We start from the raw sequence: 17,603 nt of genomic DNA, 5'->3' as shown, positions 1-17,603 counted from the left end.
AAAATAAAGTTCCAGAGGTGGATGGTGGTAATAGCCACACAAAAATGTGAATATACTTAACGGCATGAAACTACACTTAAAAAAACAGTTAAAAAGGGAAATTGTGTGTTATGTATAGTTCAGCACAATAAAAAAAGGAGAAGTAGTAAAGACAGGATGTGAGGAAAGACACCCCCATTGAAATTAATATTTTGCTTCTTTGGTGAGGAAAGCATGGCAACCAAGACCTGAGTTGCAGGTATTGTAGAAGCTCTGATAGTGGAAAACTGAGAAGCAAGGGATCGAGAAGGTTAGAAAGGAAGAGTTTCAAATAGTTACCATCCTGAGCAACAGGATAGGTGAACCCAATGAGCCAGATGATTATCCTCATGTTGAAATGGAAGGGAATTGCATCTTAAGTCTCTCCCAAAAGGGTTATCTCTCTATCCTCTAAAAGCTGGAAGCATATATATTATGGGAGATTACTGGAGAATTGACTAATGGAAAGTTTTGGATTTGGATTGGGCCTGCTGTCCGCACAATAATTTCCCTGTGGGCTAAGACAGAAGGTCATTTGGTTTCCCCCAATTCCTAAGAGGAACACTGGCAAATTGCCTAGATTCAGAGGAAATCAACAGAACACGAGAATCAGCTATACTTGTAGCCACTGCAGACATAGCCACCAGCTTCCCATACCCTCCACACAGAGCAATAAGCCACTTCAAAATCAGGGGGAGACAAGCCAAGAGAGGGAACACTGAGACAAGGACTTCATAAATCTTAAGGATAAACTCTCTGCTCATGAAAACAAAGGACAAGTTCCGAAGCATTTTCTTTGATTTCTTCTGATCTCTCTTTAATTGAAGAAGCCTGGCCCTAAAGTCAAGATTGGGCCCAGTCTCTCAAAGAGAAGGACAAATTTCCCCAGAGTCCTTAACATGAAGGTCCATTAAAACATTAGATCTGCCTGGAGAGACTCTAAACCTTGTCACCTGTTCTGAACAAAGGATAATATTCAAGAATCTCAGAGGCTTTTAGATACAGGATCAAAGATAACATTAATTCTGGGAAACTTTAATACAGGGAGAGAAATTTTTTTGACAATTGAAGTATATGAAGGAGAAAGTAGCTGAGGTTGTTGAGTTGTGATAATTGCTTGACACAGAGGACCAAAAAAGTTTTCCTTGGATGGTATCACCTTTCCCTGAGTGTGTAATTGCAATAGTCTGTAGTGATTCTAGGGATGGAAAAAGCTTTCAAAATGTTGAAGTGTAGCACCCCAACAATTGGGCATGCCAAAGGGAAATCTCTAGAACGATCCTGTATCACCACAGTTGCAAATACAAAAATACCATGGTACATTAGGACTATACCAATTTACATAATAGGGGTGTAGAAGAAACTAGGAATAACCCTTTACATTATTTATCTCTTTAATTCCCTGGTTTGACTAGTCCAAAACAGAGATGGATATTGAATCAAGCCTTTAGTAATCTATGGTTGGCAATACAGCAAACGCGTTCTTTTAGATCCCTGTTAATTTTGTTCACCATGTAGTTTGCCTTCATTTGGCCAGAATTATACATTTATTGTCCTATTATAAAGATAAAGTGTCTAGCACCATGTTATAATCTAATAAGGTAAAAATTAAATGGGTGTTCTTGACCTAATTCAAATAGAAGATGTCCTCATGGGGGTACCTGGGTGCCTCAGGCGGTTAATCCTCTGCCTTTGGCTCAGGTTGTGATCCCAGGGTCCTGAGATGGAGGTCTGCATTGCATCATGCTCCCTGCTCGGCTGGGAGTCTGCTTCCCTCTCTCCTTCTGTCCCTCCCCCACCTACTCATGTTCAGAGTTCATACACCAGCTCTCTCTTTCTCCCAAATAAATAAAATGTTTTTGAAAAAAGAAAATGTATTCATATCATAAATGGCAGTCAGAAATAATTGTATTTAGGGCTCTGTCTTCCCTTCTTAGTTTCATTAGTAAAAATGATAGAATAATTAAACAGAAAAAAAGAAATTCAATGGCCCTTCACTAAACAATAACTTTTCTGGAAATACTATTATTTGTAACAAATAAATTATGCACTGAATGAGTCAAAATTTTTTTCCCTTGAAACTCCTGTCACTAAACAGGATGCAAAGAAGTAAAAGCCACATATGGATATTGCCACATCCGACTATTACGCTGCAGTCTCATCATTGAGTTACATGGCATCCTGAACAGCAGGTCCCTTAAACTTCACCCAAGAAGCTTTCTAACCTTTCAGCCCATATAACCAATACAACCAAAACATGACTCTCCAGTGATCTTTTACATAGAATCATTGGCCTGTCTCTAAGAAGATGACAAAGTTGTCAAATCTGTCAAATGGTAAACTCACTTTGAAAATCAGTTGTCCCCCACTCATTGAGTCATAGTTAAAACAGAACAACTCAAAGAGAGAACATCAAGTCCTTTTGCTACCACTATGAATCTGATGATATCTGATATCCTAGTACTCTCAAGGAAAAATGGGCAAATGAGATCTCATTGTTAAATGGAAGCAGAAAAGTCAGGAGAGAGTAATGTCCTTCAGAGCAATGTATTGCACTACCAGAGACCAACCCTTGGTAAGGATATCCTTATGGATTCCCAAGGTATACCGCTTCTTCCAAGAAACACTGTTCTTTCTTTCTTTCTTTTTTTTAAAGATTTTATTTAATGGATAGAGATCACAAGTAGATGGAGAGGCAGGTGGAGGGGGGGCAGGCTCCCACCAAGCAGAGAGCCTGATGTGGGGCTCGATCCCAGGACCCTGGGATCACGACCTGAGCCAAAGGCAGAGGCTTTAACCTACTGAGCCACCCTGGCGCCCCAGAAACACTGTTCTTGACCTCTGCACTTTTCCCATCTGATACTTCCAAGACCTTTACTTTCAAATATTACAAGATATGGTAGCTACCCAAATCCCATCTTGGAGGCTGACAAAATTGAGACAGAGCAGAGACTGGACTTAAGCCTCCTCACCCAGAACTTGCAGAGAAAAAAAAAAAAAAAACCCACCCAAATAACCCATTCTCTAGCCCAGCTTGCGGGTGCTGCTTGCCATCAGGAAACTAAAAGCCACAAGCTCCAAGCAAGACCCATGGCCCAGCTTACAACAAGTTTCCCCCTCTGAGAACCACAATAAGCCATTCCGAGCCACAGTGGACCCCTATGATGACCTTTCACTGATTTTTTCCCCTCATTATAATGCTAAAAATCATGCCCAGGGATAGAAATTTGGCATGCGAATTAGACATGCAATGTTTGAAAATCATAATCTCTAAGTGTGCAGGCACTGATAAATCCTTACCTCTACATGGTTAAACACCACCTTTTGCCCCCCACCAAAGCCTCTTTGAAATTTTCCCAGACCTCTCTTCAGGTGGCCATCCTGAGGAATCTTTCCTTTGTGCTGTTACCCTCATGCTCCAGCAGAAGCCTTGTTTGGAAATCCAGCTGGGCCTCTGGCCAATTTCTAACTGCTTACTGGGTACAACCAAGTTTGGTAACAATATGATTGAAGGCGGAGTCTTCTTCATGATAACAATTTATCATCTCAGTAATTGCTCCCATCAAAGTACCACCTTCTATAACTCATGCCCCATAGCAAATCAGATGAGGTAAGAGTCTGGCCAAAAACTATGCTAGAACTTCAGACCTGGCCATATCCACCATCATAAAGAGATCTGGTACAATTCAGATGGCCAGTTCTTTACTCGCTTCTTTACTAAAGCACTAGAGAGAAAATAGAAGTAAAGCTGACTTATTTACTGAACTGGGACAAAGGGTACGTGATTCACTGGGGGGAAATGGGTTCCCAAGAAAAAGTCAATACTTGTATCTAAAATTATATTTTCTTATATTTTAGTTATGTTTGGAGGAAAACTTGATGAAATAAGAACGGGCATTCATTTCTGAATGCTGGAAATGTTAAAATAAATATTAAAACTCCCTTTGGCCAAATAGGTGGCAACGTACATATGAACCACTTCAAAGCCAAATCATACACAGAGTTTCAATGACTGAGGAACCAGGAAATACTGGATATTTTGCCAGACAGAGCTAGGGGCACTTTAATTGAAAGTCCAGAAATCCTTTAAAACTAAGAGGCCTCTGATTATCTTTTTCTTCCCCCATATTTTTCTTTTCTAGTGTAGTTCTCTGATCCTTCTACTCGGTGGATGGATACTACTAGGTAAGGCCAGGATACAACCTCACTACATCCAGATTGTCCTAATCAACTGTACTTTGGAGGCCCAAGCTTGAGGTTGCTAACTCTGATGAGAGACAGGGCTACTTCCAGCATATATGGAAACATTTAACAGCTTTCCTAAGCCATTCGATAGGTTTTAGCCTCCCATTCTAGAAGGGTGTCTATACAGAGAAGATCCTTGGTCTCAAACTATTAATTACATCCAACCATACGTTGAACAGGGCAATAGCTGGGACAGGTAGAAGAACACTCAACAAGAAAAAAAGATCAATTTGTTCTATTTTAACAACTAGAAAAACTAATTGATGCTAATAAAAGTTGGTTTATATATATTCTATAATTGTCTCTGGGTGACTAATGTATCAACACTAGAATACTTCCAGCAGCACAATGTCAATTAAATATTTCTATTTACTTGGTAGACTATTCAGTAAGTGTCTGTTGCCACAAATCCAAGGTAGTGCCCCTGGGCCACGTAACTAGAAGATTTCATTACATCTCCATGAGCCCTTAGGGGTAGAAACATGAAGAATATGGAACAGTGCGAACCAGTTAGAGTCTTCCTAGATCTGATTGGCTTTGGCACGTGCTCAGAATACACTAGTACCCAAACATTAAAAATTGCATGGTATATAGAATTTTGGTTAATAGAATTATATTAACGTGTCTAGTCCTGTGGGAAACAGCTAATTCTGCAGAGAGAAGGGAGCACTCTAGATGATAGCATAGCCCACGTCACAATAGGCTTTCAACAGGATTCATGAGAGAATTAAGTCCCAATAGACTCATTATGTGTAATGGATTAACTTGTGTTGTATACATCTATACATCTAAAATGATATCAAATATGTTCCCTGGGAGGATTAAGAAATAGTCACACTATTTTTCTATAGGGCTTGATTCTCCTACAAAACTCAGTTGAAACAAATTAACCTGTCAACATATGGCCACTCTAATGAGTTAGACTGTGCAAAGAACTAATGTTGTTGGGCTGAAAATAATCCCAGGAACAATGAAACTTACTCTAATATGCTTAGAAAACAGTTGAAGGAAGTGTTTTAAAATCATGTTGTATAATTTATAAGTCCATACTGGAAGAAAAATTGGTATAAGGTATAAACATTGCCAGTTTAACACTGTTCCTTCATTTCGTCATCATTTATATATTACCAACCAGGTAAAAGAAAGGAATTTAAATGTGTAAATGTGACCTGCAGAATTGTTTTGTTCAGCCAGAAGTGAACTGTTCAACCAACTGCATGAAATAACATATTTACCCTCTTCTCTTCAACTTCTTCAGCACTATCCCTGTGAACACTACTAGCCCATGGTAGGTTTGGTTAGTACTCTCAGTTTGGGAACCTTAAAATAATATTGGCTGTAGGTTCTATGAAAATATTTAGGTTTGTTCTTTTTTTTTTAAGATTTTATTTATGTATCTGTCAGAGAGCGAGCACAAGCAGGGGAAGCAGCAGCCTCCCCAATGAGTAAGGAGCCCAGTGCGGGACTCCATCCCAGGACCCGGGGATCCTGTCCCAAGCTGAAGGCAGATACTTAACCAACTGAGCCACCCAAGCATTGCAAAAATCTTTAGATTTGTTCTGATATCATGTCATACTTACTAAACCCCTTCCCTGTCAATAGGAAGACACTGAGCAACTCTTACCATGGACCAAGGAATTATAGGCATTAATCACACCAACCAACATTATACTATTAAGCAAAATACCCTAATTAGCAATACCGTATCGTTGGTTAGGGGAAAGTAACGTGACTTCGTCTCACATATCATATACACCTGGAGGAGCAAGATTATCATCTTAAGAACCAACAGGCTGAGGTGGAGCCCAAATTCACTTTATAGATCTCTGTCTAGAGCAAACTGAAAGGGAAACATTTTATAAAAGTGTTGATTGTGAGAAATTTGAAAGCAGGATTTATTTGGATTGATTATTTGGACTAACGCCCCTCCTAGATGTCCCAAAATTACATTTGCTAGTGGAAGCAGCAGACACTGAACACAGAGGAGTTTTCTGATGTACTAACTCCTCACTTACCAAGAGTATATAATAACCTCTTAAACTTTACCATTAGAAATTAGAAACTGACTATTTATAGGCATAACAACTTATCGAATAAAGTCAGAGTTTTGGTGTGTGTGTATATTTGTAATATTTCTGATCATTAGTTAATTCACAAAACTGTCACTTTCCATACATTGCATTATAAATGTAAGTGCTGGCTGAAGGAATGGTAAGATAAAACAAAGTCCTAATAGATCTATTAGGTATCTGAATAGATTTCACTTGATACTCCTAAAGGGAAGTGGTATGTGAACACATTATTTACTATATACATGATATGTGAGACTAATAATAATAATAATAAAATAAAAATCGCCCCCTAGATGATTTTGTACACACATTAAAGTTTGAGAAACATTGCTCTAGCCTAGTGATTCTCAGAATGTGATCTCCAGGCCAACCACATCAATACAACCTGGAAACCTCTTAAAAATTCAAATTTTTAGACCCTACCGCAGACCCATACATCAGACACGCTAGGGCTGGGATCCAGCAATCTGTGCTTCATCAAACCTTCCAAGTTGGGAACTGGTGGCGGCTGCTACCATTATCATCACAACGTCCTCAGGGGCAATGCTTTATCTAAGATTGATGACATTGACAACTGCAGGGCAGAAGCAAACAAAACCTTAAGAAAGGTCTTCAATTGGGTTATGGACCTTGGGGAGGTTGTGTGCTATGGTGAGTGCTGTGAATTGTGTAAGCCTGACAATTCACAGACCTGTACCCCTGGGGCTAATAATACATTATATGTTAATAAGAAAAATAAAATAAAACAAAACAAAGTAAAACAAAAAGAAAGAAACATCTTCAAGAACATACCAGATTTGTATGTGCAAAACTGTCTAAACTTACTTGTGCTCCTGTCCCGGTTGTTGACTAAACTCCCACCACAAAGCTCCTTCTCACCATAGGGAGGTCAAACTTCTTGCTTCCTCTTCCTATCAGGCTCTAATTCTCCTCTTAGGCTGAGTAGCTCCTTCAAATTCCTTACAGCCCATGAAGAATGCCATCTCCCTAGAGAAACCCCCTCATCCTACCTAAATTTGTTCTCTCTTTTTTGTGTCAGAACCTTGTTTCCCCCCATGGACCACATCACAATTCACACTTATAGCATTTTTCTGTTAGCTTACTTGTTTATCCTTTGTTTCTCCTACTAGCCAATATTTCCTGTATAAATGACTAAATAGAGATAAAACGAAAAAGGTACCAGACTCAGATACCATTATTAATGCTGATGCTACATAGACTAATTCTTCTGTGATCATAGTGGGAAAAGAATTGGGTCTTTGCTACACCGAATCAAGAAAATAAGTGTGCATAAGCTGCCTATCATGTTTCATAAATCAAAGTATTTCTCCAAGGAGCCTAGAATTTTTGTCATTTAAAAAATATGTTATATAAGTAGAACAACTTTCACCTAAAAAGGAATGAGACCAAAAGACAAAATAAAAATGTTTAATTCCCTTTTGAATGTGTGTTGAGTTCAATACAATTTGATAAAACATTTTTCTAAGCCAAAGGAACCAATGTTACATTTAGAGGGCAGCTGACTGCAAAAAAATGTATCGTCTATGCTATACTTTATTTTTAAAAGGAAATTCAAGATTTTATTCTATGTTTTCTATGTTGCAAAAAGGATGTCTTCTCTACAGCTCAGGACATCACAAGAAAGTAATGGCACAATAAAAGAATTTTTGTTGTTTTTTTTTTCCTTTGCATTATCTTCATATACCAGTAAAAAATAAACTCTTTAATAAATAAATATATATAATAAATATTTGCAAATCAAAAATGTATAAATAGGTCCATCCTTAAAAAAATGTTCCATCTTGATGTGGCATGTTCTATAGCTCATGTTTCATCCAGAGTTTTTACATATCACTCTGTAACCTACAAAATCCTACAAGGTCCTCAGACTTTATGTAGCAATAATCTTGGTCAACAGTGTCAATATATCTCTTCAACATGAAGTATCTATTTTTAATGTAACTTCTGAAGTAAACATAATCCAGAGAGGTGAGGTACCAGCAGCAAACCAGGTGGGGTTCCCATTATCCACAGTTCAACAGATTTTCAGCTTCAATCTACCAGTAAGGACTGAACCAATGAACCTAAGGGAACTTAATCCACTTATAAAGAGAGGTCTTGATCTACTTCCAGCCAAAATATTATTTTTTTTGTTCTCAATATTCTTTCCAAATTCAGCCACCCAGTAGAAAACTCCATAACATCCTGAGAAGACTCCTGGGTTACTATTTTATGGTGTGAACTCTGACAAGATAGAATGGTTGTAGTCTGGCTCTCCAGTGAAGACACTGTCATGCTTCAACTGTACAGCAGTATGTCCTTGTACAATTCAGGAACTCTTTCTGGATCCACTGGTCTAGGAAGGAAATGTGTAAATTTCTGGTGTCTTTTGGACCTGGCACCATCTCTTGGAGTTCCGTCTTTGTTAAGTGCTACAAAATACCTACGGCCAGTGTCTCCATGTTTATATATGTTGGATGAATAAGTATTATACCAGTTCTCTTCAAATTGCTCTCTAAAGATGCATTCAGAAGTCAATTTCTCCTGTAAGACAAAAGGTAACTACCATTAAAAAAAATACCTTTGTGAGAATTTCCTTAGAAAAGTCTCGTCTCTATATTTGTATTGCCTTGCTTACAACAATATCTTTGTCAAAGAAGGGGGAAAGGATGAATTGTTTTTGCTTTGTTTGTTTTAGTTCTTATATTACCTGGAATTCTTCCAGGCAACTAAACTTCTTAGTAGTTTAGTTCAAATAACTTTAAATTAAGTGTGAGTTCTCAATTTTATTGTCAAATACTTTTTTTTTAAAGATTTTATTTATTTATTTGACAGAGAGAGAAATCACAAGTAGGCAGAGAGGCAGGCAGAGAGAGAGGAGTAAGCAGGCTCCCTGCAGAGCAGAGAGCCCGATGCGGGACTCGATCCCAGGACCCTGAGATCATGACCTGAGCCAAAGGCAGTGGCTTAATCCACTGAGCCACCCAGGCGCCCCTTATTGTCTAATACTTAATAAATATCCAGAACTTTCCCATGTTTCATTACATCTCCCTCCTACCACCATCCCCACCAAACAAGCCTGTATTTATTTTGTTCTGTTGTTAGAAAGTTCTACATAGAAAATCTCTACTATCATTTTGAAACATTTCAATATCTTGCTAACATCCAAATTCCTAATTCAAAACCATCATTCCAAATCATGTATCTTCCCTAAATGTATTTATTAATTGTTTGATGATACATTTCCCATCATTAACTTTCATCTAGAGGTTACCATTAGGTAAATGTAGTAAAGGCCCAATGATTTCTTGCCTTTTTAAGTTGAACTGTATCTTATCCTAAGAGATAGACCACAGTTGCTTTTTGAGTCATGGCTCTTTAATTATCCCGATATAGTCAACCAGATATGTGGTTGCCATTTTCTGTTGTTGTCCACAATATTGTAGGACTTCATTCAGTTGTTTCCTATTTACGAAGGTCAGCAACATAAATACTTAGCTATGGAAGATGATCACAGGTAGAGAAAATTTACATTAAATAAATGTGAAGGTGAGAAGAATTTAACATGGCAAGAAGAAATTGTCTTTTTTTTCTGTGTCTCTGGTAGGAATAATCAAAATATGGAGGGAAATAGAAAGACTCAGGATAATAGGCAAGCAGACTAGCAAGCTGAAAGCAGTAGATGTTTGGGGCTTAAAAACTGTAATTGAGGGCACCTGGGTGGCTCAATTGGTTAAGTGCCCAAATCTTGATTTCAGCTCAGATCATGATCTCAGGGTTGTGAGATGTCAGGGTCAGACTGGCTGTGGAGCCTGCTTAAAATTCTCTCTCCCACTCCTTCTGGCCCTCCCCCCACCCCTCTTGCCTGTGTGTGCTCACTCTCTAAAAAAAAAAAAAACAAAAACTGAAATTGAGTTAGTATACTACTGCCCAGACATCTGGAAATTAATCAGAATATAAATATTTAATTTCTACATATATGTATTTCACATGTTTCTTCTGACATGTATTATTGGTAGATTTTTTTTACTGGCAAAATAGTCATAATTTTAAGAATTACAATAATGTTTTTAAAATACAAACTGAAAAAAATAAAAAATAAAAATAAAAAATAAAATACATACTGAGCCATAGAGTTCTCCTTTGTCATTCATTCCAAGGTAAAGACCACTGTCCACACCTCTAATACTGACCAACCCCACTGCCACACTGATGAATTCCAGGATACCTGTATTTATAAACAAAATAATGACATACTTATTAATGAACATGTGATTATTGAAAATCTTCCAAATAGTAGACCAATATTGCTAAATATAATAATGTAGGTAGAAGTCCTTCATAAGCTGAAAAGTGCTATTCAATCATCTTATTATGATGATCTTCCCATTTTACAAATAAAAAAAACTTAAAAAGAAAAGTTGTCCATCGTGGTGTAATGTTAAAGGTATAAAACCTTAAACCAGACTGACTTGCATAATTTACCTTGAAATTTACAGTAACTTAAAATTTCATAGTAACTTACTGGCCAGTCTGTCCACACAAGTCATTTATCTTCTCTGGGGTTCAGTTTCCTCATGTACAAAATGAGTAAAATGCCTCTTTCCAGAAGAGTGATAAGGACTGACACATTTAGGCATTCAACAAATGAAGCTATTATTATCAAAAATTAGTACATAATAGAGGTGTATCTAGTTCTCTATGATTCCATTAGTTAATTACATATGTTCTATTAATTGTTTTGTTTTGGTTTTGCTAACTGTGAATCAAGTCCATCTTTTTCTCCCAATAGCCAGTATACCTTATATGGATACATTAGTGTTTTATAGTTTATAAAGGGTTTTGACTTATATTTTTTATCTGGTCTTCAAAAAAACAATTCCCTAATATAGGTATGGAAGATATTATTGTTCTCATTTTTACATATAAAGAAACTGAGGCTCAAAAAGATTTATTGAATTGCCTAAGAATATGAAATTCGGAATGAGTAGAACTGACACTTGAACTCACAACTTCTGAGCCCTAATCCAGCATTTCTACTTCAGGACTATCCACTGGTTTCAAAACCAATGGAGATATATCTATATAGATATATAGGCATATTATGTATTATCTACATATTATATATGTAATCTATATGTGAGAGATTACACAGCATGTGTAATAAGAACCTGTCACATGGTTCTTAAAAATAAATATGATAGTTCAAAGAAGTAAAAGGGTTTTACAATTCATTAAATATGATAGACAAATATCAAGATTTTAGAATGCAAGTAGATTTTGTTATCAATAAATTCCTAAAATTATTTTGATTTATCAATAGATAAACCAGTATCAAACACTCTCTACAAATACACCAATACACCACAGTAAAAGAAATAATGCTTCCCTTTGCATCACTCTTTTTCTCTGCACACACTAACCTTTGGAATAATTTCTTTATCTTGTTCTTTAGACTCTTTGTTGAAAAAATATACAGACATACTTTCTATGGTTGAAACTGCCTTTAACAGCTTTCTACCTTCACCCCTTTACTCCTTCTTAAGCTGTACATGCAGTATAAATGTGTACCATTTAGCCTGATTCTCATTCTTAAGTCATATCCTGATTTATTGTACAAATTCCTGTTTGGACATGTAGTGTTCCCAAGGCCAAGAGAAAGTCCAAAATCTGGCTAACCCTTATACAGACAGTTCTATTCTGTCCAGAGCCTAATTCATTCTTTGGCAGAAACATAGACCCTTAAGCTCTAAACATAGATTCTCAAGAGCTCAAATTAGCTCTTTCAAACTATTGGTAGATCATGTACAACGCTAGAGCTATCAAGGATCTTATAACATGAATACACTACCAAATAGACTATAAGTGGCTTGAAAGATTTAGTGCTCTTAATTGAGAGCCAAAAGAGAGAAGATAAGATACAGCAGGAAGACACAGACTCGTAGGGTAGCCATTGTAATGATGAACTTAGAGGTGGGGAGTAAATAAAAATTAAACCTATGGTCAAGCTTATTAGTGAGTGATTCCTGTTAGAAATAAAAATATAGACCTAAAACATGATCAGTAAAAGAAGATAATATTAATAGAATTTCATCCAGGATATACTTACAAATATACAATTACTTGAAGTTGTATTGATTGTTAAATTCAAATGGAAAAGCATATTATGGCTCACATGTAACTTAATTCTCTTTAAATATCTGACTTACATTAAGATGTTCTTGTCTTTCAAAAACCAGAGACTGATTAAATGATTATGATGTATAATAGAACCAATTTTTAAGTATAATAAAATATGTTTCAAAAAATGTTTCATTTCCATATAAACTAATCATATAACAGGTCTTATAAAGTACCTATTTTTTCTTTCAATAATAAATGGTAAACCACCTATACTTTACTTCTCATTTTAAGATAATGCTGTTATCTTGTAAAAAAATACGTAGTTGTAGAAATCACATATATTTTTAGAACAATTGTATTCATAGCTTCAACTTTATTAAACAACATCTAAAACTTCATCCATAACCAGGAATTAATAATTTTGCAATGGCTCACAGAGATTGATGGGAAAAAGGTTGTGTGTTTTTTGAGTTCCTCTCAAAGATTTTAGCCACACTTTTAAATTCTGATCCTTTTTCTCCTCAAGGAAATAGTATACCACATAGTAATTTGTAATCACTTGATTCTTAAATGGGATTTGACAAGTCTTTCTTATTTATAATATGAGGTGGTAACTAAGCTAATTCCTTAACAAAGAGTAGACATGAAAAACTTTCCTTAAGAGGTAATCACAGATTTTAGATAGATTTTCTAATGCCCAGTGTCCCATAAAAAGACTTGGAGGTACTTTGTCTTTCTGGTATCATTTTCAAAGCCAGCCTTTTTAAGAATCATAATAAACAGGTGAGTCAACCCACAATGCAACCACATCAGACAAATCTATGGAGAATAGGGGAGAATAAAGGGAAAGCCTTTAAAGGAGTATGTTTGATCTCAGGTTAAACATTTTTTTTAAGTAATGATTCCATGTTTACATATTAGGTAAAATCGTCCTACTGTACTACGGTGCAGAAAAACTCTATTATAAATGTAGAGCGAACTCAGATAGGAAATTATTTTAACCTCACTGGAACCTTTTTGTTTAGCTTCTATTGATGTGGTTTTCAATTTTTAAAAACAGGATTCTGAATTTTTCACATAATCATTTATGGGAAAATTAGTATAAACTATCAAACATGTTACTTACTATAACATCACAAATACCCATTCTCAAGCTTTTTCAAGCTTGAGATGGCACATAAATGAGTTTAAAAGAAAAATACCAAAATGATCTCACAATGAATAACTGAGGTGCTAGGAAAAGAAGGCAAATACAGAGAGAAGCATATGATATGCCTGCGAAACATAAACATTCTTCTCACCTCTACTCCCTTATGATGTCTTAGCCATCCAACGCCACTAGGATGCACTGTAAGGCACGGCAGAGGATGTTCAGACCTCCTCAGGCTATCAGAACTCATCTAGGTTCTTTTCCCTTTGTGTAACAGTAGATATTTTGTTTTGATATGTAGCCTCCCACCATAGTGACTTAAACCATCACAAAATACGTTTAACTCATATTTTTGCAATTACTAAATAATTAGGCAAAATTTCAGCAAAAATATATTGTAGAAGATAGTAATTCTGATATAAAATATTTTTAAGGAAATGATTTAAATACCAGGTTAATGAATGTTATCAAGTCTACAAATATTTATCATCTCTTCCCATAGATTTATATCTCTTCCTATAGTCTTATGAAGAGACACAATCTGAAAGAAGCAACCCGTGTCATGGGGGAGTTACAGGTGAACCACAAGTGTCTTAAAGGCGTCCAAGACTGTACTATGTATCACAAGGGGCGGGGGTAGGGAAGGGAGTCCGAGTATTACCTCAGCTTAACTTCTGCCTGCTCTACTTATAGGCCTTACCACATTTGTATTCATTTCTAAATCTTTCTAGTAGCTGGATGATTTTTTTCGATAATGAATGGAGTTCCGTAATTCTTAAAAGCAAGAAAACTGAGCCGCCTGGTGTCAGCAAAGTTCTTTAGAACAAGAATCTCAGCCTCCTCAATTTAGAAACCACTTTCTAAAAGCGACCCCAAGGTTGGCCAACAGGTCATGACACCCTTGACTCATAGTCAATGGGAATTTGGAAGAGATCAGCGGAAGCTGCAAACATATGGGTTTTAAAAAGTTAATTTTCTAAGCCTTTAAGTGCTACCAAATGACCACCACATGCTCATTTCTACATCTAGAGTTACAAATGCCCCTCAAACCGAGATTTACACTTCTCCAAAGTTTTAATGAGTACTGCAAGCCAAAAAAAAAAAAAAGAAAAGAAAAGAAAAGAAAAAGAAAAGAAATGAGAGTATAAGAACAAGGGGAAGGGGACAAGATAAGAGAGGGCCATTCAGAAATGAGATTCTCAAAGAATCCCTCGGTGTTAAGAAAAAGAAAGGAAGACAGATGTTGGGCCCTTTCACGTTGCTGCCAACGAGTAAATGGTACTTTTTAAAAATACAATAAATCTCTCCAGTAATGTCCCAAGTTTGATGATCAAAAATCCTTTGAGAATGCTACCGGGTTAACTCTAATATAATGAAAACTCCCGCAATGGGGGTAAAAGATCCTGAGAGGTTAGAACCTGAAAGCATCTTTAAATCATCACCTAATTTAACTCCATCATTATACAGAAAAGAAGAATTAAGCCTCAGACTGTTGAAGGCACTTGCTGGTCACACATAGCGTTAGGGAATAGTTAACAGTAGAGACCTATGATTTCCCAACTTAGTGTCACAAGGATCCTTCGTTTGTTTCTTTCTTTTAACTCCTTCTGCTCCCGGGCTTCGCTGGAGGGATTCAGAAACACGTCTCTCTGTGTTCCCACCCATATCCTCTTTCGCTTCCCCATTTCCTCTTACAGAAGGTCAATACTAAGATCTTTGCTTTCCCGTTTCACAGTTTCTTAAGAGGAGCTTGGCTGAACGACTGGGCATGCTCAGTAGCCAGCCGGGGTGGGTGTGTGTGTGTGTGTGTGTGTTTGTTTGTTTTCCTTTTCTCCCCCAGGTAGAACTTAAAGAGCTCAAAGAATTGCAGCCAAGTGAGCCGCCGGTAGCTCCCTGCAAGTTCATCTGTTACCTCTTTGAATGAATATTTACATAAATGCCCCCATCCGATAAGAGAGCGACCCTCTGACCAGGAGCCATGAATGCATTTTTAAAAACTGCATAGCTGCGGGGCATGTTTAAAGAAGCGGGAAGCTTGCGATATTAATTTTTGATTAAGTAAACGGTACTGGAGGAAACGTGAGAGGCGGTACTGGAGGAAACGTGAGAGGAAGTAGGAGAAAATAACATCGGGATTTAAAAAAAAAAAAAAAAAAAAAAAAGATGAAAACTGCCTGGGAGGTAAGAAGTGCAAGAAAGATGTGATTCCGAGTCTGGCTCTGGTCCCAGGCAGCAGAAAAGGGCAGGGCGGAAAGGTGCGTGCGGAGCACCCACCGCTTCTCCTCCCGCCCCCGGCGTCTGGAGCTGCAGGCCTGCTAGAGACTGCCTCGGGAAGCGAGCAGGAAAGTCCTCCCTGTCCCTGCGCTGGCCCGCCCTTCAGTCCCAGCCCGCACCTCGAACTGGATGGGTTCCGGGAGATCCCTCAGCACCGGGTGGAGAAGAGGAGCCGGGGGTCTGGGGGGCCGGGGGACCGGTACGTACCGAAGAGGCTGTGGTCCTGCCGGGTGCCCTGCACGCTGCCGTCGGGCAGGATCTGCAGGTGGAAGCCCGTGCGGCAGTAGAGCTGCCGGCGGCGCAGGATGCCGTGCAGGTGCGCCAGCTCCGCAGCCCCAGGCCCGCCGCGGACGCCCCGCTCCACCGCGCCCCGGCGCTCGCCCAGCAGAGGCGGCCGTTCCCCGGCAGGAGGCAGCAGGAAGTGCGAGCCCACCTGCTGGCCCAAGCCCTCCAGGCCGCCGAGGAAGCCCCCGACTTCGGCTAAGGGAGCCATGGACGGGCCAGGGGAGAGGCGGAGGATCCGGGAAACAAAAGACCCCAGTCAAAAGTGTAGCGGGGATGGGGACGGGAATGGAGAAAAATAGAGCAAAACAGGCGCAAAAAGACCCGGTTACTCCTGAGAGGTCGCTGAATGGACTTTGCACTGAGATAGCAAGGGAGTTTTCACTCTCTTGGAGCGATCTTCTTTCCTTGGGTAGGTGGGAGCCGGCTGCTGGCTTTGCAGGAACATCTATAAGCGGCCGCTGCCAATACCCGGCTGGGGCTGGGGGCTGAGGCTCCAACTCCGCAAACTGATCAGATCAGAGTCCTGCGTACATACACAGCGAGTATATATGCGGGTCCTCTTGACATATGCTAATCAAGTCCTTTCATGCGCACTGGGGAGGTTCTGTTTGAAATCTTAAACCGGTCTCCTCTCAACACGTTTTTGCTCTTCGGAAGTGACCAAAAGGGGCCCTTGACGGTTCTCTATCCATGCTGTCGCAAAAATCATTCCCACACTTGGCCAAAGCTAGCCAGCAACGTTGGGGAGGCGCAGCTAGGGCCCCTCTTTGGGGTTGTCTTTGGGACAACCGTGATGCTGTTCGGCTACTGCTGTGCAACCGCCTTTGATGTGAGCTCCTTTGCAGTGATAGATCGCTGCTAACAAGGAGCCCAGCTTGGCAGGTATATAGAAGAAGGGGAAGGGGGGGGGGGGCTGCAGCTGAGAAGGTGGGAGGAGGGGATGGGTGGGAGGAGGAAAAGGAGAGAAGAGGAGAATTGGACTCCTTGAGAGCTGCTGGGAGCCTGCAGTGGACAGGTGCAAAGAAAGGTAAGAGAGAGAGAGAAGGAAAAAGGGCGTTACCTGAGGCTTAGACCTGCCCAGACACACATGAAAGGAAAATCAAAGCTTTGACAGTTTAACTCACTAATTTTAAAACACTAATAAAATGTACAAGCATTACTTTTTTCTTTTATCATTTAGATGGGGGATTTTCTTTACATAATCAAGGTTAGGTTAGGAACACATACACCACCCCCCTTCCCAGGTTCTCTTTAATGTTTATCTTTACTCAGATAGCACGTGATATAACCAAGACTGCCTTACATCTACATGGAAGTTCTAAATTGTGTGCTAAGGTCATGGACTTTTCATCAACATAGTATGATAACATAATATAATCATGACTCTCAGGACTTAGGGTAAACCCAAATAGGTTGAAGAGTTGGTTTACATTCTT

At 38.7% G+C, this 17,603-nt stretch overlaps 1 protein-coding gene across 1 annotated transcript; it reads right to left on the bottom strand.

Annotated features, from left to right (window-relative positions):
• Nucleotides 1–8,633: 8,633 nt before the first annotated feature.
• Nucleotides 8,634–16,375, bottom strand: FGF20 (fibroblast growth factor 20). Its single transcript, XM_045998451.1, has 3 exons — nt 16,090–16,375; nt 10,460–10,563; nt 8,634–8,879 (listed from the first exon to the last, which is right to left on the bottom strand). Exons 1-3 carry the CDS (start codon nt 16,373–16,375, stop codon nt 8,634–8,636), a joined length of 636 nt encoding a protein of 211 aa, XP_045854407.1.
• Nucleotides 16,376–17,603: the final 1,228 nt, after the last annotated feature.

Source organism: Meles meles, chromosome 2 (genome assembly GCF_922984935.1).
Source record: "Meles meles chromosome 2, mMelMel3.1 paternal haplotype, whole genome shotgun sequence".
Taxonomy (NCBI): domain Eukaryota; kingdom Metazoa; phylum Chordata; class Mammalia; order Carnivora; family Mustelidae; genus Meles; species Meles meles.
This window is presented reverse-complemented; position numbering and strand designations above follow the sequence as displayed.